General features: G+C 41.8%; 1 protein-coding gene across 4 annotated transcripts in view; it reads left to right on the forward strand.

Annotated features, from left to right (window-relative positions):
* The window catches only part of LOC133107865 (transcriptional regulator Erg-like), a 47,416-nt gene that overhangs the window by 17,446 nt on the left and 4,562 nt on the right, over positions 1-25,408 (forward strand). Inside the window, exons 1-7 of one of the 4 annotated variants that reach the window (XM_061217117.1) lie at positions 5,461-5,864; positions 13,938-14,149; positions 17,634-17,785; positions 20,329-20,532; positions 21,386-21,442; positions 24,739-24,807; positions 25,345-25,407. In XM_061217117.1, coding sequence (XP_061073101.1) covers positions 5,847-5,864; positions 13,938-14,149; positions 17,634-17,785; positions 20,329-20,532; positions 21,386-21,442; positions 24,739-24,807; positions 25,345-25,407 — 775 coding nt within the window. In that variant the 5' untranslated portion in view covers positions 5,461-5,846. Of the gene's footprint in view, positions 1-5,460; positions 5,865-13,937; positions 14,150-17,633; positions 17,786-20,328; positions 20,533-21,361; positions 21,443-24,738; positions 24,808-25,344; position 25,408 lie in introns of those variants that run through there. The other 3 variants (XM_061217116.1, XM_061217119.1, XM_061217118.1) reach the window with 3 other exon arrangements.

Consider the following 25,408-nt stretch of genomic DNA (forward strand, 5'->3'; position numbering starts at 1 on the left):
TGACATGCGCATATGCGTATGATCTGAATAGCCACTCTTCCGTGTCTCATTTCCATATGCCCGCTGGAAACAAGAATGCTTTAGCCCATTAATGCCACAAGGGGGCGTCTCAGTTCATTCAGCGCCTCGGGCCAGCTGCCAGACCTTTTGTTTTCCACAAGCAGAGGACTAGTGTAAAACCAGGAAGGACCTTCCACTTTAAAAAGTCTACTGACAATATATATATTTTTGATCAAATGTTTTCTTATTCAATTTGTTTTCACGCAGAACAGACAACAGTTTTTTCCTTTTTTTTCCTCGAAACATCCTGTCGACTGACAATAGTAATAATAATAATAATAATAATAATAATAATAATAATAATAATAATACATTCAATTATCACAGTATATGATATACAAAATATATTATATTGTATTATATTATGGGCGGCACGGATGGTGCAGTGGGTAGCACTGCCGCCTCACAGCAAGGAGGTCCTGGGTTCGAATCCCTGTCGGCCGGGGCCTCTCTGTGCGGAGTTTGCATGTTCTCCCCGTGTCTGTGTGGGTTTCCTCCGGGTACTCCGGTTTCCTCCCACAGTCCAAAGACATGCACGTTGGGCTGATTGGAGAGTCTAAATTGCCCGTAGGTATGAGTGTATGAGTGTATGAGTGTGTGAGTGAATGGTGTGTGTGCCCTGCGATAGACTGGCGACCTGTCCAGGGTGTATTCCTGCCTTTCGCCCAATGTATGCAGGGATAGGCTCCAGCCCCCCTGCGACCCTGATCAGGATAAGCGGGTTCAGATAATGGATGGATGGATGGATGTATTATATTATATTATATGGCCAGAAGCTATACCATCATGCACCCTGCTCCTACCAATTGGCTGAATATAAGCAGGTGTGGGTTTGGTTAGTACTTGGATGGGAGACCTCCTGATTAACTTTAAAGTTGCTGCTGGAATTGGTGTTGGTGGGCCAGTAGGGGGCAATCTTCCCTCTGCCCAAGTTATCCCTGATGCCCCAGGGCATTGATGGGGACACTGTGCTGCAAGAGACATTGTCTTTTGGATGAGATGTCAAACCGAGGTCCTGAATCACTGTAGTCACTAAAGATCCTATGACACACTTCGCAAAGAGTAGAGGTGTCCTGGCTAAATTCCCAACCCTGGGTCTTTCAACCTGCCACTTACTCATCCCCTGATTCAATCATCAAAACATTGTTCTCTCCCTCTCTACCTCAGCTGATGTATGGTGAGCTTTCTGGTGCAAAATGACAGCCCTGCATTGTACAGAGCAGTGTACTGAGTAGAGCAGAGTAGAGCAGTGTGCTGAGTAGAGCAGTGTACTGAGTAGAGCAGAGTAGAGCAGTGTGCTGAGTAGAGCAGTGCAGAGCAGTGTACAGAGTAGAGCAGTGTAGAGCAGTGTACTGAGTAGAGCAGTGTACTGAGTAGAGCAGTGTGTAGAGTAGAGCAGTGTACTGAGTAGATCAGTGTACTGAGTAGAGCAGTGTGTAGAGTAGAGCAGTGTACTGAGTAGAGCAGTGTACTGAGTAGAGCAGTGTGTAGAGTAGAGCAGTGTACTGAGTAGATCAGTGTAGAGCAGTGTACTGAGTAGAGCAGTGTGTAGAGTAGAGCAGTGTACTGAGTAGATCAGTGTACTGAGTAGAGCAGTGTGTAGAGTAGAGCAGTGTACTGAGTAGATCAGTGTACTGAGTAGAGCAGTGTGTAGAGTAGAGCAGTGTACTGAGTAGAGCAGTGTACTGAGAAGAGCAGTGTAATGAGTAGAGCAGTGTACTGAGTAGAGCAGAGTAGAGCAGTGTACAGAGCGCAGCGGGGAGTCCCACTCACGGCTGTGGCGGTGGAACAGGACATTCCTGTGCACGGGGCCAGCCCTGCTTCTCAGACCCCTGCCGAGAGCGCACAAGCCCCCGCTCCTCCTGATCGCCGCTGTGCCCACGGGTATGTGCGGGAGGACAGAACAGGGGTTTCCTACAGGCTTCCTGCTGGAAGCAATAAAAAGTAAAAAAAAAAAAAAAAAAGACAGAAAAGCAGAGGGTGAGCAGTGGGTGTCTGCCGGGTTCAGAGTGTTCTCTGTGGACCTGAGGCTCAGGTGCCCTGCGAGAGCGTCACTGCGGAGGCAGAGAGACAAGGCCATGCGGACCGTGAAATCTCAGTAGATATGTGCCATATTTTATCATTACTACAAGTTTTTGGTTGTTTGATTCAATGTTTGTCTCTAAACAGAATATTGTCTTTTTCATGGGTCTCACTCATGTATATCTACCGATCATTAACCAACCAAAGTGTATTCATTAACATTGAGGGATCCTTTCCTTTTTTTTTAATGATAGTCTTGCCTTCCTGAATTGGGACCTGCAGTCTTCTATGCCACTGATGTAGGGAACTAAATCACCCTCGCCAAGTGTCATCCTTGAATCCAGTGCTATTTGAAGACCAACTAGCATTGTTTTCTTTTATTGTGTTTGCGTCATAGGTCAGGAGATCCCTTACATTCGTCAAACTCACACACATGCACACACACACTTGCACTCACGCGCAAACACGCAGCCCAACACATGCAAGCACACAAACAACACAGTCATGGATGAGAGAGAGAGAGAGAGAGAGAGAGAGAGAGAGAGAGAGAGAGAGAGAGAAACTGTGAGTGAGAAAGCAAGAGAGAGAGAGAGAGAGAGAGAGAGAGAGAAATACCAAATTATGCAGGGGACTGCAAATTAAAATATACAATCTTAATTATTGTCTAATAAAACCAAAATAGCTTGTTGTTTTCCCTTTTCTGCCTGGCTGGGTCATTTCTGTTGTGAAACTACAATTACAAATAATTGCAGAGGTATGCAAATGTGTTCCCAGGAAGGAAACTGGAAGAGCAGAGTGAATGTTATGGCCGTGTAATGGCCTCTCATATTTTCTGCGGTGTTTTAAAGGAGGGGCTCCCTAAGCTGGGATCTGTGTCCCTAACCATCCACGTTATTTCAGGAATCACATATTTTATATGATTTATATCACATATGATTTTTAAATCATGACATAAAATCATGTTTGCCACAGCATGTACTTGATAAAGGTATATGAATTATAATGACTGTGTAAATATATTTTTTATATAGTTTTAAGCCAAACTGAGGGACAAAAGTCATAATTCTCACCTTGTCTATTTTTTTTAGCTGTCACAATATTGTAGGTGAAATGATTTAACTTCCATGGCAGTAATAAGCAGTTTCTCTAGTTAAATGTGATGTTCATGCTAGCGTTGAACCCACATGCCAAAATAGCTGGCTAATTAATGGCTGCCCGCGTTGGGCATGGTTGTATCACGTAATTCAATCAAAACTGATTGTTTTTGGCTTTTATTTCTTAGCATGCCAAATATGTGCCATATTTTATCATTACTACAAGTTTTTGGTTGTTTGATTCAATGTTTGTCTCTAAACAGAATATTGTCCTTTTTCTGTTCTATGTAATAGAACAGAAAAACAGACAGTGGTGTCCCAGTAGACACACTAAAACACTCTAGTATACGCATGGTTATCAGCTGACATATTCACTCACACGCAGGCACCATGAACACACACACACACACACACACACACACACACACACACACACTCACTGACTGTTACAGTATATTGGTTTAGAAAGTGATTTTTTGAAATAAAGCTGTTTTACATTGAAAGACTAAACATTTTTGTATTTTTTCTATTCTAATTTTAAAAAGGGTTCCTGTTCCTTTTACATCCATCCCCAGTCAGTAGTGGGGTAGGTGTTAACAGTGGAACTCTTTGTATTTCACATTAACTCCCACATTGTGTGATACTGCAGTAAATGTCTAAATGGCTAGGATTTGTAGTGGACAAACATGTGCAGTTTAGTTTGAGCGCTCTAGCATAAACACTCATTGAGTTTTACATGTTTGAAAAGTGTTACAATCATCCCCAGTCTCCCGTATATTGCAGCCTGTACTGGGTGATAGGTAGAGGTGTCAAAAGGTAACTGACCGTGCTTAGATTATTGCGAGAGTCTATTTTCAGGTTTAAACCAAAAGTCTCTGCCTCACCTTTAGACCATTCAAAATTCTGCTGCTAGGCTCTTAACAAGAACAGATTACATGTGTCAGTGCATCCCTGCTTTAGTTGTCGGTGAAATTCAAAAATAGATTCTAACATTTCACTGCTTACATATAAAGCATTGCATGAGCTGGCACTGGTTTATATTGCTGAGTTGTTGGTCCCATACACCACTGGAAGTCAGCTCAGGTGTTCAGACCAGAGACCTCTGGCAGAGTTCAGGTTAAAATCAAGGGCCTTCACTGTCATTGCCCCTAGACTCTAGAACAGCCTCCCCTGTTGGATCAGTTTCAGCTTTTAAATCTGTTCTTAAAACCTACACATGCAAGCTGAACTTTCTTTGTATTGTTTGTTTTATTTATTTTGATATTTATTTATACATCTGTACTTTTAATATGTACTAATATTTTTGTACTGTACATGTTGTAATAACTATGCTTATGCTTTGTTTTTACAATATTTTTAATTCTGTAATTTTACTGTTTTCTTGTGCTCATTGCTCGAAAGGTGCTCTATAAATAGTTCATTGATATTATTATTATCGTTGTTATTATTATTATTATTATTATTATTATTATTATTATTATTAGCAGTAGTAGTAGTAGTAGTAGTAGTAATAATAATAATAATAATAATAATAATAATAATAAGAAGAAGAAGAAGAAGAAGAAGAAGAAGAAGAAGAAGAAGAATACTTATGATTATGATTATGATTATGATTATTATTCTTTTTTTTTTATAATAACCAATTTACTGAGGTTGGGGGCCTTAGACACAAAGTGCTTCTTTTTGGGGTTCTAGAGATAAAATGTTAGGAAATTTTGGTATTACACCATAAGTGGTGGAGCAGTGATGTGTTTAATACATGGCCCATGGGTCTTACGCAACTCTCCCATTGCAAGCCAGTCATCAGCCATACGGAATTTCATGTGCCATTGCACAGAAGATGGGCTGTGGTTCACAGCAACTTCCTCTCCATGTGCTGGGGCCAGATTTCAAATGCCATCTTATCTAGCGCTTTCTGCCGTAGCTTTGAGCAGGCGTGTGAACTGCAGGTAGAGTTCCAAGAACATCATGGATCATGGACGAATACATATGTGTTTGTGGGATTCCAGTCTTGAGAGAGGAGGGTTCATTGTACTGATTTATTTGAAAGTTAAAGTTGAGGAAAAACTGTGAGTCCAGGCCATTGTTTAGCAACTCAACAGGCGGCCTTGAATAGAGGCGATGTGCATGGGGGTGAAGCAAATGCTGTTACAGTCAGCTGTAATCCTCTAGGGGGGAAAGGTGGTGTGCAACCATATTAAATTTGGAGTTCATGATCAGACATCTGCTTCCTGCCCCCGGTCTAAGTGTCACACACATACACACACGCACACACACACACACACACTTTTCTGCACCTGCCATGGCGGAGACCCCACTGTTGAGGTAACACGCCCGCCTACTCTGACTAGCCTGGCCCCCACCACCCTCCCCTGTTAAAAGGGGGGGAAAAAAATTTACCACACATCATGATGAAAAACAACATTGTTTTTAACCATTCTTATCTCCTCACTCCCAAATATCCTGTTTCTTCGAACTGCGGCAGCCAGAACCAATAGAATCCCCTTCCTGCTATTGGCTGACTTCACTTCCCAGCGTTAGCACAATCTCATCCGTTCCAAACAACGCTAGCAAAACCGCAACGCTCGCTCGCTCTTCAGAAAAAAAGAGAGAAAAAACAAAACAATCGCTGTATCGATAAAGCTGCTCGATCAATCGTCCTGATCGAGAATGGCCAGCACTATTAAGGTGAGTCAGAAACAAGGGGTTCTTGCCAATGTTTGACTTGTGTGGATGGTTTTTTTGTGGGTTCAGTCGTTTTCTCAGCGCTTTAAGGATAACAGATTAAGAGGGAACACCCTTCTCCTGTAGTGGTATGACAGGATTTCCTATTTTGTGTTGCCTTGTCAATGTCCGCAAGGTTTCGGAAAATAATCAGAGGAATCACAACAATGTTCGTCTGGCGCAATCGGACATGGCTCGCCGTGGAGCTTGTGGCCACGACAAATCGACAAATAAGTATATACTGTCTTTTTTAGGAACTGTTCCACTACAAAAGGACACTTGTCACTTCTCCAAATGACACATTTTAGTAAATTATGTGGAAAAAGTTTGTTTTAAAGTTAGCAGATCAATATTCAGCAATTACTCTTTGTCAATAAATATTCAAGTTATGACACAGCAACATACGCAATTGTAATTGAATGATTATCGTGATTTATGCATAGCTTATGCATAGTTTTAGAGTAAACTGATAATTTAGGGCTATGGTTATCAGTTTAATAAATTCTACAACCATAGTAAAATATGAATTGAAATGATATGTTTTATTATCTAGTAGCTTACTGTGCTTTTTCTTAGCTATAGAGGGTGTATGACTTACATACAATACATAAAAAACAGACCACCATCAGGTTTGTCTTGAAGTACTTATGAATCATTCCACTTCATACTGTGGACAGTGAACTAATTTGTTTTTTTGGGTGTGATGTATGGAATTTAGGGTCACACTTTACAATTAGGGTTCATGAATTGGCATTAACTAAAGTAGTATTTAACATCAATGAATTGATGTACAAAAACATGAATTAAGCATGAAAATAAACTTTCAATAAACAATTATTTTTTGACAAGTAATGTATTAGTTATATTAATATTTATACATTACGATTAGGATAAACATGATTAGTTAACCATCAACGAATACATTAACTGTTTTTTCATTCCAATTTGAATTGGCATTGACCAGTTCTCAACATGAATGAATGATCTACAAAAGCATAAACTGTATGTATTAACTTCTCAGTAGTTAGTTAGCAAGCAACTACATTAGTTAATGCCAATTCATTTACTGTAACCTTATTGTAAAGCGTTACCATGTAGTATGTAGAGCAGGTTTCTGACTGATATGTTGGGATATGACTTTTTCTGTGACAACTAAAGTTCGGAATGGTCATCTGACATGCAATACTTTGTTCTCTGAATATGATAGAAATATGATAGAAATCAGTGGAAGAGCAAAAAGGCCATGCATTTAAAGTAATTACATTTGGCAAAACAATATTTCAGGAAATTCATTTCAATGCAAGCCTTTTTATGGAGTGATTTTTATTTAATTTTTTCTTGTGAAAATACAGAGTAAAAAATATGGTGTTTTTTGAGGTTCCAGGGAAAATAAATGTTACTTCAGAATGGTTCATAGGCAGGGACCGTATTTCCAACAGCTCACACATTTGTATTTCATCACAGAGGTGTCCTGGAATGTTCCGTGAAGTAATGTTTTACTATCGTCCTTATTTCCACACTTTGGAATCTTCTGTTGTTTCTCTGGAACTTTTTTACTTGGACTTTAATAGTTGTTATTCAAATTGTATAAACCTGTGTGCATTCAAATGAAATCAGTAAAAAAATCTAAATCTGTAAATATAAAATAAAAATAAAAGCAGTCGCATAATTAGGTGTTTTACGCTTGATAGATTTTGGCTAGAGATATGCAATCTTTGGAATTCTGCTTTACCCATTAAACGGGAAAAGCCAACATTATTTAATTGCTCTTCTGCTCAGAAATAGTATTCGCATTAAACAATCCCAAGGCTCTAATTTGGTTGTTTTGCACAATGGTGTGTAGAAGAGAGGCCAAATATGTATATTTATTTACTTGTTTATTTATTTGTGTGAGGAATAACAAAATGGGCTTAAATAAAGCTCAGAAAAGCACTGCATTACAGTGTAATACTGAGCTCTGAGGTCACCATACTAAAAGCTGTGGCTGGGGCATTGTGGGAGGTCCGGGGCTGGAACCCACAAAGCAGGCTACTCCCTGATTGGCTGCTGGCCTGCAGGACTGAGAGGGAGACCGAGATTCACTTTTTCTCACTAATATCTGCTTTCTCCCAACAAGGGAAACGCCTTATCGCCCTGAAAACTTCCCACATCCTTACTGCTCATCAAAGTCACTCTCACACCCTCTGACTGGGCTGCCGTAGCTTTGACTTGATTTTTTTTTTCCTTTACAAACGCAGTTTTGCCAGTTAATTTTGGTGATTGCTGAACTCACCATATTGTCTGTAGCACTGGCATTGTGCCTCTTATCAAGCTACCAAACTTGAAATGCTTTAGTAAATTTGTGGCTGCAACATAGATTATTTTAAGAATAACCCCAGTGAGTCATGCAACTTCCATGTGCTGAAGTTTGCCACACTTGCATAGCTTATGCTATACTCCGTATAGTGAAATACCATGCATGTTACGCTATATACAGTTTTTTAAACATTACAGTAATATCAACCACAGCCAGTCAGAGTTAACCTATTACAGTAAGTCTGATGTTATGGAAAACCAAAGGAAAGACCAGCAAGGGAGTGGTCTGTAATAACAGGAGCTGGAGCTCACTGATGTTGCGGAGCAGTACGTTTGTAAAGCTAATGTTTGTAACGTTTTGGATGTTAGCAGTTGGCAGGTTCCTCAGTACGAATGGTAGGGCGGGCTCCCACTCATTTCACTCTCACACCCTCTGACTGGGCTGCCGTAGCTTTGACTTGATTTTTTTTTTCCTTTACAAACGCAGTTTTGCCAGTTAATTTTGGTGATTGCTGAACTCACCATATTGTCTGTAGCACTGGCATTGTGCCTCTTATCAAGCTACCAAACTTGAAATGCTTTAGTAAATTTGTGGCTGCAACATAGATTATTTTAAGAATAACCCCAGTGAGTCATGCAACTTCCATGTGCTGAAGTTTGCCACACTTGCATAGCTTATGCTATACTCCGTATAGTGAAATACCATGCATGTTACGCTATATACAGTTTTTTAAACATTACAGTAATATCAACCACAGCCAGTCAGAGTTAACCTATTACAGTAAGTCTGATGTTATGGAAAACCAAAGGAAAGACCAGCAAGGGAGTGGTCTGTAATAACAGGAGCTGGAGCTCACTGATGTTGCGGAGCAGTACGTTTGTAAAGCTAATGTTTGTAACGTTTTGGATGTTAGCAGTTGGCAGGTTCCTCAGTACGAATGGTAGGGCGGGCTCCCACTCATTTCAGTGGCCTCCGTTAGCGAGAAAGAGGGCCGAAAACTCAGAAGTTTACAGCAGTGTCCGCAGTCAAAAACGCAGATAGATGAGAACTTCCTCTTTGCCTCCATGGCACCAGTTTTCACCCCCACCACCCGCCCAAATACAGGAAATGCTTTCAGAAGGACTTTCCTGTCTCCTGCCGCGCAGTTAACACGATTGGTGAAGCTCGTATGAATGAATGACCGCTATCACCTGATGTATCCAATCTTCAGCGTCATCCATGCAGAAATGCAACTGTCATATCTTATAACTAGCCTCTTTTGTAATCCGAAATCCTATAACTGCTGTTAGGAAACTTGTGATTCTAGTAAAATTTGGAATGTTGTCAAGATTCTGACATTCTGGGTATGTGTACATGTCAAACTGTGTGAATGTGGTCAACTTATACACAGAATTACTTGCTTCATATCTACTACTACTAAGTTGCTTAATGTTATTGTGTAATCATTTGAAGAAAATAACTTGCTTAATGTCTTAATGTAAATTGCTTAATATTGCCCCTGTGAAAAGAGAGTAATGCCATAAGGTTATATACAGAGTAACATTATTAATAGAGTAACGTAAAGTTTAGCCTGGATTCAGCATCTGCTTTGGCTAAGGGGAAGTCAACAGTCACCCAAGCGATTTCTGTGAAACTTGAGGACAATCAGTGAGTGAACTCACGCCTTTATTTTGTGTGTCAGCATTTGCTATGATCCTGATAAAATACAGAATACCAAGCATTAATATCCCTGCTCTAAAATCCAGCTGTCAGCTTGACAATTGAGCTTGAGAACTTGAGAATTGAGCTGGTCAAGCTGGTCATAAACTGGTCTTTCCTGGTATGGGCTGGTCAACCACCTAGTGCTGGTAGCTTGTCTGACCTGGCAGCTGGTCAACCATCTACCACTAAAAACATAGCTTGAGCTGGTCAAACCATATTAAGATGGGAGCTGGTCTGAACTGGTCAACCAGCTAAACCATTTCGAGCTGGGAGCTGGTCTGAACTGGTCAACCTGCTCCCAGCTGTTTCAAAACATTGTTTGCGCTGTTTTTCCAGTAGGGAACTGTACCACCAACAGTGCACCTGGTCAGCATGTGATGCGCAGTGGCATTGAGGGGAAACGTATAAAAACAATGAGTCAGAAAAACATGATCTCTGAGTGCACTGCCCAGACCTGACAGCACAGCTAACGCCTCTCTGTCCCTGTCTCAGCTCCTTAGAGCAGAGTGAGAGTGCAGTCATTCAGTCTTTCATCCGACCTACTGCGTTAAAAATTAAACTTGTGAGAAGGACTATGTATGAACAGGGCTGTAATCCCTACGTGGATCACTTGACATGGATGTAAATACACTCAAATTAAAAGGGACAGTCTGCACTTTAAGCTCATATTCATTGTTTATTTCAAGTAATGTGCTGTAGCACAGCAAAATTGTGTCATTGTATAAATACACTGTATAAATAATTGTACAGTAATACAATATAGGGCATATTATAGAGCAGAGAGCAGCAAATCATGGTCCTTGAGGACCAAGAACTGCTGCTTTTCCACCCTCCCTTTACCTGGGAGTCTGGTGTGAAGACAGTCTGGCCAATCTGTAGCACTAATTACCCAGGGGAAAAGAAAGCCAGGGCTGGATTTGCATTCAAGGGCCAGAGTTGATGATCCCTAGTATAGAGGGTAGAGTAGAAGATGTGTTTTCACTTTATCAATTTGCAGAGTAAGGTTTCACAAATGTATACTTTTCCTCAGGGACTGTCACATATGTTATAACAGATAGCTACATTTACAGAATATGCAGCAAAATACATCATGGAAAATTCCTTCCCAAAACAGCTAAATGTACACTGCTGACAAAACAGGACTGTGGTCGCATGTTTCTCAGTGTGATGGATGGCAGTGTAAGTGTTGTACTTAGCAGGAGAGTGCACTGCTCTCTGTACAGGAACTAGTGCGTCCCTCTGCCCCTTCCAGCAATGTGCGCCACGCCCTTCGACCCTGCGGCTAGCGCTTAATCACCCCGTCGGCTCGCTAATGGGGTTAGCCGCTGACTTATCAGGGGAGAAACAGTGGCCACAAGATCAATCTGGTTTCCGACACCACTTCCCTTTCCTCTAACTGATCCCAGCCCAGCCTCATGACCTGCCACGGGGGGTCCAGGAACGGAGAGCGGGTGGGCGCAGGGGGCCCCAGCTTCTGGGAGTGAAGCTGGGGTAACTGTCACTGAAGCAGGAGCATTGGGAGTAGGAGTGGGAGAATGCTTGGAGATGGCAGCCATCTTCTTGGGCACCTACCTGTCTATGAGGGGAATAATTTCAGTTTAAAATATGGGGGGGTGTTAAGTTTACATTACAGCCGTCTGTAAAAGTGCAGACGACTATATATGTGCCCCCCACTAAATTGCACCGATGCTGTCCCTGTTGCTGGTTCAGGTTTGATAAAGCATGCAAAGGACCAGTTTATAAAAATGTAAACTCCACCAAACTATGCTGAATTATGTGTTCAGACAGTAGGTATGCTCACTGCGCTAATGCAGCCTAAGTTTATTAATATTCACATGTTAAAAGGTGCCAAGACCAGAAAGTGCTTGGCTGTATTGACAGAAATACAAGGAGCACAAATGCTCCCTTGTGAATTCAAAGGACCACCCACTAATACTGCTGTGAGTTCTGTAGGGTATATCCTTATCATATAGCAGTCATATGACCATTAATAAAATAATTATTAATTAATAAAATAAAAAAATTAATTACACAGGGGTTCTTGATCTTCTTGAATAGGTCCACATGCAGTTGCAGTACCCTATAATCAAATGTGAGGAAATGATAAAAGGATTTGAGATTAAAATAAAATAAAATCCTTATTTTTATATTTTATCTCGATAAATTAATTTTTTGTTCTTATTTTTTAAGTAAGCCCGAAGACAATGCATAGAGCATGTCTTTCTCTGTAATTGTAAGTTGGATGGAGATCCAGAACACAAGATAGCATGAGGTGAAGACGTGGTTAACTATGTGTGGTTAACTATGGTCATATCGTGCCAGTTCCTTAACTCAGGAAGGAGTGCATCGAGTTTACCCTTTGTTTTTTACCTCTACTGTGAAAAAGATCCAGTGAGGTTATATCCACCGTTAGCATGTGGTTTTCGGGAGGATATTAAAAAACAGATGGCATGATATTTGCTTGAATGTGGTTATCATTGTGGTCTCCACGTGGCTCTGGTGACATTCAGGAATGTTTCATGTCACTTCAATTCCATTCACAAATGCTGGATGGATTAAACTTTTTTTTAAAAATGTAGCTTAGTTATTATGCAGGCTAACCAGCCTTGGTAATCTCTAGCCAGCTTTATAAGTAATAGACTAACCCACAATTTTATCTCAAAAGAAATAGATGTGCCCTTGGGCATTCCATGACTTGACTTAAAGTAATCAAAGATGACTAACAGAAGGTTATAATCTTTGTTTATAATATATTGATAGTACTGTATAACGTATGAGTCCTTGTATGGTCTGTACTCCTGATACAGCAGCACCGGTTACGTGTGTAATCTGGGAAGGCAATACGTACAGGTGCACTGTTGTTTTCGCACACTTGAGGTTACACTGTTTGTCACTGTCAAAGCAAGGCGTTAAACAGAAACGTAATTCCTTCTGCACACAGATGGTCGCACTTACTGTATGTTACAGTTCACACAGCCGTTCAGTCATACGGCTATGTTCTGTACAGACATGTCCTCTAATTATTCATTCATTCATTCATTCATTATCCTAACCCGCTTATCCTGAACAGGGTCGCAGGGGGCTGGAGCCTATCCCAGCATGCATTGGGCGAAAGGCAGGAATACACCCTGGACAGGTCACCAGTCCATCGCAGGGCACACACACCATTCGCTCACACACTCATACCCACAGGCAATTTAGACTCTCCAATCAGTCTAACCTGCATGTCTTTAACCTGCATGTCTGTGGGGGGAAACCGGAGTACCCGGAGGAAACCCACGCAGACATGGGGAGAACATGCAAACTCCACACAGAGAGGCCCTGGCTGACCGGGATTCAAACCCAGGACCTCCTTGCTGTGAGGCGGCAGTGCTACCCACTACACCAACCGTGCTGCCCTTCCTCTAATTATATAAAACTCAAAGAAATTATTCCTTGCCAAAATCAACAACGTCTACCTTCCACTACACTCTCTGGTGGATGTATTGGATCTCAGTGTGATAGCTTGTGAGAGGTATGATCGAAAAGTACTGGATTGTTTATGGACATTCACACTGGATAAATTTGGTCGGTAATCTAATTTAGATATATTTTTATTTTATCTTGTGAATGAATATTTAGGCCAGGCCTCTTTATCACATGTAAAGGGGATTGACTGACTGTAGTGGGGCTCAGTTAGTAAAATAAACTCACTGCAGTTGTGGCTTCCAGCCTGGGCTTTGAAGAGTATGCACACGAGCTGTCAGCAGTGGAAAATGATTAGCCTCATCCTGCCAGGTGTAGGGCTATCACTGCATTGGTTCACCCAAATAGTCTTTTTTTTTTGGTGAGCATGCTAAACGTTCTCCTGTACCGTGTATCCCATGGTGGTAAATGCGACTTAGATGTGGCTTAAGTATACCAGGAGCACACACACCGCAGCTGTAGTGGCCAATGTCTGGGTGCAGGTGGCTTTGCAGTAATGGGAAAACTTGGAAATATTGTCTCAAAAACAATGTTAAGATTACGGGATGACAGATTTTGTCTCGCGGTCCACCCAGGAAGCGCTGTCGGTGGTGAGTGAGGACCAGTCTCTATTCCACTGCGGCTACGGAGCGCTGCACCCGCCCAAGACGGAGATGACGGCCTCCTCGGCGAGCGAGTACGGCCAATCGGTGAAGCTGAGCTCCCGCGTCCAGCAGCCGGATTGGCTGGCCCAGCCCGCCTCCCGCGTCAAGATGGAGTGCAACACCGGCCATGTCAACGGCTCCAGGTGGGTCTGGTGGGGTAAAGGCAGCGTGTATCCAGCATTCGTCATGAGAAACAGCCCTCGGTCCTCTCCTTCTGCTGTTTACTGCTCTCTCTGCAAATGTTCTGTACATCTGCCAGAGCATTTCATGGAAAGAAATCTGAGGGAATGAAACTGACACATTCTAAATTCATTATTTCAAGTGCCACGACCCAGTGTGTCACAGTTCAGGGTTCTGTCATTCGTACCAGAAACCACATTTTTGGAGGGATGTGGCGTGCATTGCTGTCAGAATACAGAGCGAGTAGTAACTGGAGAATGGAAACCAAACTCAACACAGCTGTGTCTCCTCAAAGAGGGACTGCCACACATCTCTCAGGGATTCAGGGATTCAAGGGACAATGATGCTGATGATGGTTGTTGTTGGCCATTGTTGTCATTGTTGTTGTCTGTTTTGCTTGTTATTGTTGTTGTTGCTTGTTGTTGTCGTTGTCTGTTTCGCTTGTCATTGTTGTTGTTGCTTGTTGTTGTCTGTTGTTGTTGTCATTGTTCATATTTGTTGTCGTCTGTGATTGTTTTGTTGTCACTGCTGTTGTGTTTGTTGTTGATGTTTGAATAATAGCTTGAATACTAGAGGAATACAGCATGGCTGTATCAAATTGGATTGTTATAATTACTTTTTTATTTCAGATCCACCCCCATCCCCCCACACACATTAGAAGCCTGTCACATCCAGTCAATTTTATTTCTTCTTGGATTTAATGATGATACCTACTGTAGTTTACGTATTCTAAAAAAGACCACAATGATTCCAAACAGCTCATTAAATTGGTCAGAATTATACTAGACAACCACCAATTACCCTGGCTCAATGAGCTAATTGCCTATACACACAAACACAATTTCACTCGTAGATTAGATTTCAGTAGAAAATATGGACACAAGAACAGTCTTCGGCTGTGGGATCACTGCCCACCTCTGATTAAGAAACATTTGACACCATCTTCCAAAGGATTTGTATGTCACTTCTACACTAATGTTACTTATGCCATTAGGGCCAGACTGTAGCTTGCTTTTGTCAATAGAGGAACTTGTAATATACATTGGCACCTAATACTCAGTTTCAGTCTCAGTTTTAGGTACTACACTGCTGTGGAGATTTCCTTAATAGAAAGTGTCTTATTTTGTATAGGACTCTCGTTACCTTTTCATGAATATTTTTTCCTCTCATGGTCGATTCACAACTAGCAGTGGTCACTGTTTGTGTGTAAAGAAGAAATAAAATAAGATGATAAATGATATCAGGAAAGCTCATAAATAATCCCAACACTGTCCTGTATCTCAGAGGAAGGGTGATCCAAGGGCGGAAAGCCCAAACGTTTGACTCCTCTAACCCTCCTCTCGGAAAGCGGAGCTCCAGACTCTTAATTGCACTCCTCCAGACAGGCTTAGCTTGCTTTGGCAAATGCCTGTGCCCTGGCATTCAGGAGCCTGCTCTCTGCCTGTGCATTTACGCTTTGCTTGAATAGCGTTCCTTAGCCTTGCGTCTGGGCCAGAGGTTGAGCACCTCTGAGTTACACTAATTAGAGGCGCAGACATGACTCAGATTCTACCCCAAACTTCAGCTTGTTAATGTAGTTCCCATCTGTGTTGCCGATGCAAGATAAATGGCATCATTTGCAGAGTGACTGTTTTTTTTTTACTAACACTAAATATAATTCCAATGTTGCCGCTGTGTTGACGCAATGTTTTTCAGGCTGATGAAACATTCCAGTAACATTGTAAGAACATTCTGTGCTAGCAGGGAATCTTTTTTGTATAGAACGCATGTTAGCTTTAATCCATGTTGATACTCACAGATGGAATGGACTTCATGTGATAGGTACATGGCATGATTAGCAGCTAGCAGCAGCCAGCAGCCCAATATTGTGTGTAGTACAAGCAGCGTGCCATAATGTCCTCTTGCAGGGCCTGAATGGCATTTCTAGATCATGAAAATGCAACATTCAGACAACACGGCAATATAATTTGTCGACACACACACACACACACACACACTTCATAATTACAAAACATCAAAGTGGGTAAAGTTTTACTGCCCACGTAATGGAATACTTGGAGACTGCATTTTGTTTCCAAGAGAGAAAACAATGGATTCAGTGTGTTCCAAAATTGCTACAGTGTAAAAGCTTTTTTGTAAGCAGAAATCGTGAGGGATGTCTGGTCTTAACTTCCGTTTTCCTGAAAGTAAAATCATTTGCTGAAAATTTGGCAAGGAATGGTGGTGGGGGGTGGAGTGGCAATCTCCCTGTGGATTCACTGAGTTACTTAGGACAGGGAGAAATGGAGTGTTATTCAAGGAAAGACACAGATATGGAAACTTAATCCGGGAGTCTTTCTTTGGAGACAGCATTTCATTTCTTAGGGGATCTGAAAGCCATGAACGAGAATGTCACTGAGAATGTCAGTCTGTGCCACGGAGCACATCTCATGGAAATGAAAAGATAATCATTATTATTGTGATTGTTGGAAAGATTATTGTGATTATGATTGCTGGGTTATCTTCATTTATAATTTCTCTATTCATTCAGTGAAGCCTCCCCAGGGAATTCACAAATCTTTGCATTAATTTTATTTGGTAACACTTTACAATAAGGCTATTGTACGTGAATTGCAATTAACAAATGTAGTTGTTAACTAACTAACTAACTACTGTCACAACCTGTAACAACTTTCTTTATTCATTTGTACCTCATTACTTCATGTTAACGTATACATATCCAACTAATACATTTGTTACTAGTTAACAAATTTTGTGTACCCTTATTGGAAAGTGTGTCCATTTTTATGTGGGAGGTGGGGGATGGATGAGTTGTAGTGGGGAAGGGGGCTGCATCTATAATCAAGAGTATCAACAGGTGAAATGGTTGTGTGAGATCCTGCAGTGCATTTCTAGAACCTGATGGGCAAGGAGGATTGTGCTGGTTGACTCCTGACTTTAATTTCAGTTTCCCTTTTGGGTCACCGCGTTAAGATGGTATGCATTAATAAAACATTCCAACTGCGATCCACATCTGGTGGCCATGCCAATGGGAGATCCTCCAGGCACGATAACATCTGCATGACAAATGAAACAGGGTTAATCATGGGGTTCTCTGTCTCTTTCGAGCAGTATGTTTACAGTAAGTATTCTAGTCTAGCAGGGGTGGAGTGTATCAACTAATGGGGCCATATCCAATGTGAAACTGATAAATATTTTTGAAAACGAAACCCGCATTTTAAACCTTCCCAAACAACGGAACGACAGCTACTGCATCATTGTGTTGGTGTCGCCTCTTCTCTGTGTATCAAATTATCAACTACACAACCACAAGAAGAAACAGATATGTTAACGCTCGCCTTTTTCTCTCTGTGAGGTCTGTCATCTTCAGTGATTGTGAAATAGCTTGTATTCCAATTGTTTTATTTCCTCAGACCTAATAGTGCTGTCTGTGTCCGCTTTTCTCAGGAACTCTCCGGAAAACTGCCACATGGGGAAGACAGGAAAGGTTTCCAGTGGAGCTGACGGTGCTCCCATGACCTACAGCAGCTACATGGAGGAAAAGCACACCCCTCCCCCCAACATGGTCCCGAGTGAGCGCCGAGTCATCGTGCCTGCAGGTAACTCATTACATTATTGGCATTTTGGCAGACGCTTTTATCCAGAGTGACATACAGTTGATTAGACTAAGCAGGAGTCAATCCTCCCCTGGAGCAATGCAGGGTTAAGGGCTTTACTCAAGGGCCCAATGGCTGTCCGGATATTATTGTGGCTACACTGGGGATCAAACCACCGACCTTGCTGGTCCCAGTCATTTACCTTAGCCACTATGCTACAGGCCACCCTAGACTCCTGGGTCAACTGTAAAAGCACTGTCCATTGGGTGACTGAGGGAGAGTCTCACAGGGTCAATGGGTAATAAGCCGTAGCTGCACTCAGGGAAGGCAGGGTATTCTCTAAAATTCGGGTGTGCTACGTAGGCATGGTGCTTCGCATGTGTGTCCTTGTTAATCTGTGGCCTCCAAAATTAAGAGGATGAAAGTAGGGATAGAACAGGTTGTTACTGCTGATTCCAAACTTGGGTAATTAAGACAAACAGCCACAAGAAAAACAGCCTTCAGCTTTAAAAAAAAAGTGTTGTCTTCAGCTAAACTCGGAGAACAACACAAAAAAAGACCCCTAGTAGAAGAATGGTGATTTGAAGGTACTGTTGGGTCAGAGTTCTGAGTGAGTTCCAGCCTCTGGCTTCTGAGATAAAGGGGGTCCCTCCCCTATCCGCCCTGCATAGAAATCTGACAGTTTAGCGCAAGTGTGCTGTCGTCTAGACCGCTTCCTATGGAACTGAAGGGGAGAGGAGGAGGCGGAGTGCTTGAAGCGTCAGCCAAACGGCTGCATCCTCCAGGACTCAAGACAAAAGCATTCCTATCACCACTTTCCCAGAGACAAACACTTCAGGAAGAGATCCCTCCTGAGCGTCACCTTTGACCCTTTCAGCTCCTCGCACACGCATGTTGGCAGAGGAAGGGAGGAGGTGGGCCTGAATATTTTTCCACTGATTAAAAAGCAGAGATTTATGACTCTCTGAAGTACAATATGGTTCCCAGTCCTGTCTGGAATATTTTCCTTTGCAACTTAATGCTACCATATGCGTGTTAATACCTTTTAAGAACAGACAGTTGAAAGTGGGGGGCTCTTCACACGCATTTAGTAGGCATAAATTATTCCACTCGTTCCAGGCGCTGTTGGTCATCCGCAGTTATAACTTTCTTTCTTACTGCGGTGGAGTGGTTGGGTAATAGTTTCATTCTTATAGGGCAACTTCCTCTCCAACCGTCGTTGACACGGCCCATGATGAAGCACACTGAGGACATCCTGTTTTTGCAGCTCGTGAAGAGACAGAGAGCCCAGCTCTGCTGTTTGGCTAACACGAGGCTCTGCTTATCTTCAGTTTTTTTCAAGACATTGCTTCATTGGTTTATGCAAATAAGTTGGATATGAAATGAAATAGGTAAATACAGTATGTTAATGGAGGTACAGTATGTACACGACTAGAAAATGAAAGCTATACTCAATGAATGAGGTGAATAATGAACACAACCATCCACCGACTATGCTGGGATGCGTATTCGAACAGGTTTTAGCCCCAGGTTTAAACAGTAAAAAAAAAAAAAAACTCTAAGGAAGTGCAGTGCCCCTGCTGAGGTGACAATTCAACTTCCTGTTCGAGTTCACTTTGAGAAGGGAATGCTAGAAGTTGCACAATGCTATCCTCAGCTGCCATGCAAACCTTGGTTTAAAATGTTTAGCCATGCATTCTTCCTGGTGTTTTCTCTCATTCACATTTGCAAAATTAATAGTGAATGGACAAGACACAACATGGCTAAGTGTGAAAAGCTGGTTATTCAGCACACAGATCATCTATGGCTCTCGCTGGTTCTCTCAGGACAACTGGAACTGGTCTTAACTTGTGGCCGGGAGTAACCTCTTGAACTGAGAGTGGACAACGCACATCAACGCTGTTGGTCACATGTTGCTTGATTATATCAATAGCAACCAAACTGCTGAATTTTTGGAAATTATTTCCAAAAATCCACCCACACACAGCTCCACCAGACATAACCCCTACCAAATAAATACATACAGTTGAAATCTCCATTTGCTGCGATATATATTGTGCTTTCTTATGTCATAAAACAGTATATTATCGTGAGCAATGTGTGGAAGCTCTTTTTTTAAGGTTCTGTATGATAAGTTTGAAAAGAAAACACTCATGATCAGGGGAAGAAATATTATTTTTGGAAACAAGACTCTGATATGAGAATAGCTCATATTCTTTCATAATAATTTCTCAGTTGGCAGCACAGTGGTTGCCTCACCACAAGAAAGTCCTCAGTTTGAATCCTGGCCTGGTCCCTGCAGTCCAAAGACATGCACGTTTGGCTTATTGGAGAGTACAAAATGCCCCTAGGTATGAGTGCGTGAGTCTGCGTGCCCTGCGATGAAGTAGCAAACTGTCCTGGGTGTATCCCTCTTGTCCAGTACATGCTGGGATAGGCCCTGACCGGGAATAAGTGGGTTAGATAATGGAAGGATGGACAGATGGATAGTTCCTCAGAACTGTGCGCTCTTCACCCAGGTGAGTTGTCCATGCCTTGCCTTGCAGACCCCGCCCTGTGGACTACGAGCCACGTGCGGCAGTGGCTGGAGTGGGCGGTGAAGGAGTACGGCCTCCTCGACATGGACGTGTCCCTGTTCCACAACGTCGACGGCAAAGAGCTCTGCAAGATGAGCAAAGAGGACTTCCAGAGGCTGACCCCCTCCTACAACGCCGAAATCTTGCAGTCGCACCTCCACTACCTCAGAGAGAGTGAGTGCGGAAGCTTCTGGAAGCGTGCGGGGTATTTCACGGGGTGAACTCGACTGCTACGTATTCGTGAAAGTCCTGAATGAGTTCCGGTCTGATGTACTGTATGTTAATTATATACTGTTTGTTTGTACACAACACTTATCATGGCTGCTGCCTCTGCTTTGCTGTGCATACTGTCGTTGTGGCTCTATAACTTGGCCCTTTTCCATTTTCTATGTGCATCCCATGGAAACTGCCCGCTGTGTGTCTCAACCCAACATTTTCCTCAGTCAGGACTAATCCACAGACGACTGTAATTAAGCAGGGCTCAATGCAACTCAATGCAATAATATACTGTACAAGTGCTACACATTGCACATAATTCAAATGCCATGTTGGCTTTGATACTCCAATGGGAGTAGGACTACTGTATATATCACATAGGTCTAGACATGAATTTAAAGTTGCTGGGTCATATGGTTTCTGAGGCAAGACTTCATATGGTGCAGTTAACAGCATAAAGCATTCTAAGTGAGGAGAACAGGCCCAGTCAACCTCTCTCGGTTTGACATGCATGTTTCACAAATCACCACGGGCTGCGGCTGCTTTCTCTCCCCGTCACCGTGCTAATTATCGTCCTTCTGCCTCCATCGACATGCTCCATACGCTTCCCCTCTCTCCACCTCCCTGTTTCCACCTGCCCGCCGCTCTGACCGCTCGAAGACGAGAGCCGCTCGCTCTGAGCCCCTCCGCGGGCCGCTTCTGTCACTCAAAATGGCTGCCGTCTGAGCGGACTGTTTGGAGGCGTTGCCGTCGGTTACCTCTTTCAAAAGAATGTTTTGTTTCTCAGCTCCTCTTCCTCATTTGACTTCAGACGATGTTGACAAAGCCTTGCAAAACTCCCCGCGGTTAATGCATGCCCGCAACACAGGTAAGAACAACCTGCCCCCCCCCCTCTCTCTCTCTGTGCTTTGCTGTGGCACCTCACTGACTGTCGGACATGAACGGTGTCTGTGTCGAATATGTAGCTGGTTGTGTGTTAAGTCAGGGGGTGGCGGGGTGTCAAACTCAGGTTTCTGCAGGGCAAAGTGTGTGTGTGTTGGTTCTGGTTTCAATTACTCCCAGGGTTCCGTTCACTGAAAAACAGCTAACTGGTATATCTGCACAACTGGCTGAACAGGACTTCCATCTGAGACGTTTACGGCTGAGATCCAAACAATTTCAAAACGTCAGAACAGGTTTTACGCCGTTATAATATTCAAGAGTAATTAACATTAACGATCCCTGGTAAAACATGTATGCAATACACATAAAACAGTTTAGACTATGGAACATTTCACGAATAAGTAGTTGCCAAAATTTTATTTGAAAGGCAACCTTGGGTTCTTACGGCCTCATGTAACTTTTTGTAAGACTGGCTCGTAGCATTAGGTGAAAAAAGAGAAGGAGGTCAAGATATTTCATCATATCAGGCATGGAAATCTATTTGCAGTCAGCTTATTTAAAGTTGATCTGACTTGTAAGGGAAGACTCAAAAGAGGTCTTGGTGTTTGGTCACCACATGTGACCAGTATGGTCAGTCATCAGGAAGAATATGGCACCAGTGTTCCACAAGAAACTCATTCAACTCAGTAGAGGACCTTGGGCAATGTAGTCTCAGGCATTGTTCACTGGCTGTCTGAGCTTGATTTGATTCAGTATGGTGACTGAGTGGGTAATATTTCTCAAAGTTCTCAAACATAAAATTTCATAGAAAACAATTCATTTAAGATTGAAAGAGCAAGTCTAAAGCCAATCGCTAAGAACATTTCTAGGAACTAGGGTTAGTCACTTTCAGTTTGTATGTCTTACATCAGCCTATTTAAAACCCAAGAACAAACAGGGCTGTAATCCACTCATAAATCAAACTGCCTACGTCTTTCTTTTAAAGCTTGTTCCCTTTTAATTTTTTCCCATATATTTTAACGCCAATTTGGAATCTACATCTGCATCTCTCGAGTTACAGCAGTACCACCCAGTCTGTCACTGCACTGCAGTCAGAAGTGCTAAAGAGTCAGCAGCCTGTAGTCAATCAATTTTTGTCTTTAACTTTAGGTAAATGCAAGCTCACCTCAGCCCTGTTTCCAGGAATAGGATTACTGAGTTAGTTGGATAACTACACTGAGTAAAACTCAGAACCATTCCAAATCTGGAACAAGGACTGAAAAAAAAAAAGTAAAAACAGCTGTTCCAGCTTTTATTCAGTGCAGGTACCTAGCTCAGAAACTCTGCGTGAGTGAATTAGTTCTAGGGATTATTTAATTTGAAAAAAAAAAACTTGCTTATCAAATATTAGGTAAAGTTAAGGACAAATCGTAACCTTGGAATTATCTGCATTCTAATACAGCAAAACTGAAATGCAGGGCAGTTCTTCATAGATCAGAATGACAGACACCCTAAACATACTCTGAATGTACAATATAAAAATCATATCAAATTGGTCTCAAAAATATGATTAAATTCCAGCCAAGCAAGATTTTCCAGAGTGCACCAGGACTGCTCCAGGAGAGCTAGTGCCAAATGGAGAGGAACTTACTGGTTTGTGGTTGCTTATCACATTGCTGGAAGAAACCAATGCAGAAACCATCAGGCACTCCTCCAGTAGGGTATCTTTATTTCACCTGGTTTTATTGCCTCTCCCATTGATTCTGGTGACATTAAAGACTGCGCTAGGTGCATTTTTTCAGTTTTGTTTCCGGAAGAGCACAGTGCTTGTGAAGGGATTTGGGTTCTTTACGGTGTATATGACTGTTCATTTAATGGTTTAGTGATGAGTGGAAAATCTCATGCTGGAAGTAGTCATGTAATAATTACAAGTCAGAGGATCAACTGTTTACAGATCAAATTGGTTTACATTATGTGCCTTTTGAGTAGACTACAACAACAAAAATAGTTTGAATTGGAAACATTAATTGAGAAATAAACAGAATGTAGTATTCTGACTATATATTTTAATGAATAATGAGAAAAAAATAACTAAACCTAGCACTTTAATGAATCCAGCATTTATTAGCCAAATATTTGGTTTTCAAGGCGACATTAATATTTCAGAATTTGGTAATACAACAGTAGCACACTGCATATTGCAGTTAATTCTTCAGAAAGCATATTCGGTTGTTTATCCTATTGAAAAAATATAAACAAACAGGCGTGTGAAAAAAGTTATAATACCTGCATGCAGACCTGAGTTTGACACCCCTGATACAGTGTATAACAGGCACAGGAATATGTGTACAGCAATGCATATTTATGGGTAAAAGACCTGAGATGGCCTGTTCTCATTGTGTGTTTGTATGTACTTATGTATAAAAAGCTCAACTAATATACATTTCTAGATCCACTTGTGTCTATTTTGTGTAAACAAGACTGCAGATAATTAACCTCTTTAGATTTCTGTAAATAATCATAATCCAAACTGTCACTGCTCTAGCTGTTAGAGACTAAAAATTTGTTAATAAGTTATTTAATTACATATAACTCTTTTTTATTGTCATGCCATTTTTGATTTTCAACAGATGACAAGCTTAACACAAAAAGAACATATTATATTTCTCCATAGACTAATCTTACAGTTGTGACAATTATATCAAGTGTTTTTGTTTACTGTCGTTTAAAATAGAAGCTGTCACATTTGCTAGCTTTAGAGGAAGGTAATTTGTCTTTACCAGGTACTTTGTGTAAACATTGACATTGTGTGCATCCGTGCACACAGTGGAGCACCACTGGCTCGGCTGTTTTTGTATTGCTAGGGTCAAAGCTTGATTTAATTGGATTACACATCTAGGCCACTTTACCTGACTTAATGGGTCTAAATTACTTTCATAATTTTTATTGAAAACCAAAATGAGATAGCCTTGTTTCTCTCCAGGGTAATGGATGATGGTACCCATCCTATACATTTGAACAGAGAAACTTTGGATAACCAGAAGCATTTTTGTTTGGATGCGTGTGTTCATGCTGAACACAAGACTGAACATAAGAGAAGTTTGGCAGAACATTCACACAGTTGAAGGCAGCCATGTTTGCTGGTGTTTCTTGCTTGGCACTTGCATGGTGCTACAGTGCAAAGCGTTGCAAAGACACAAGGCTTCAGGTCGAGTGCAGTCTCATTGTAATGCTGTCACATCTTGAGATAGGGTTTGCCTGACCAGTATTTTGAAGAGAATGCCATTTGCCCCCTGTCAACAGGTGGTACAAGCTTCATATTCCCCAATTCCTCACTGTATGATGCCCCTCCGAGGGTCCCAGCCCGATCAGGTGAGCAACATCCCTCTGATGAACAACACAGGTCCAGTGCTCACTGGATATGATTATTTGCTATCTACTATAAAAATGAACAGTCATTTAGTATTTTATTTAAAGGTGAGATTTTAATTGGGTACCTGACGAGTATCCAGCATGTATCTGAACATGGAGTTCATGAAACATATGTATTTTTGAAGCTCCTGGGTGGTATAGATACCTATGTGTATGTGTATTTGTTTCACTGTAGACTGAACCAACAATGCTAACTATGTACCCAAAAATGAACTAACAAGATACCCTGTGATTCAGAATAATTTAGTGAATGTTTGGCCTAACACTAGCACTAGCATCTGAAAATTCTGATCAATTTCTCACTGAACGAGGAAACCTTGGACCTTTGCCATGGTCGTTTCTTCAGTGACCACACAAACTGAACTGAGAGAAGGGTTCCCCACTCAGCCGATAAATACTGAGCAGTTTCTCCCTCTGGTGGTGTGTGCTTGTTATAGCAGCAGCTGCACTTTGGATGACCTGTCATGTTTTTCACAGACATAGCCTACGAGGCCGTAAGGCGGTCCGGATGGACGCCGCAAGCTGTGCCTTCCTCCAAGGG

The sequence above is a fragment of the Conger conger genome, chromosome 13 (assembly GCF_963514075.1).
Source record: "Conger conger chromosome 13, fConCon1.1, whole genome shotgun sequence".
In the NCBI taxonomy this organism is placed as follows: Eukaryota; Metazoa; Chordata; class Actinopteri; order Anguilliformes; family Congridae; genus Conger; species Conger conger.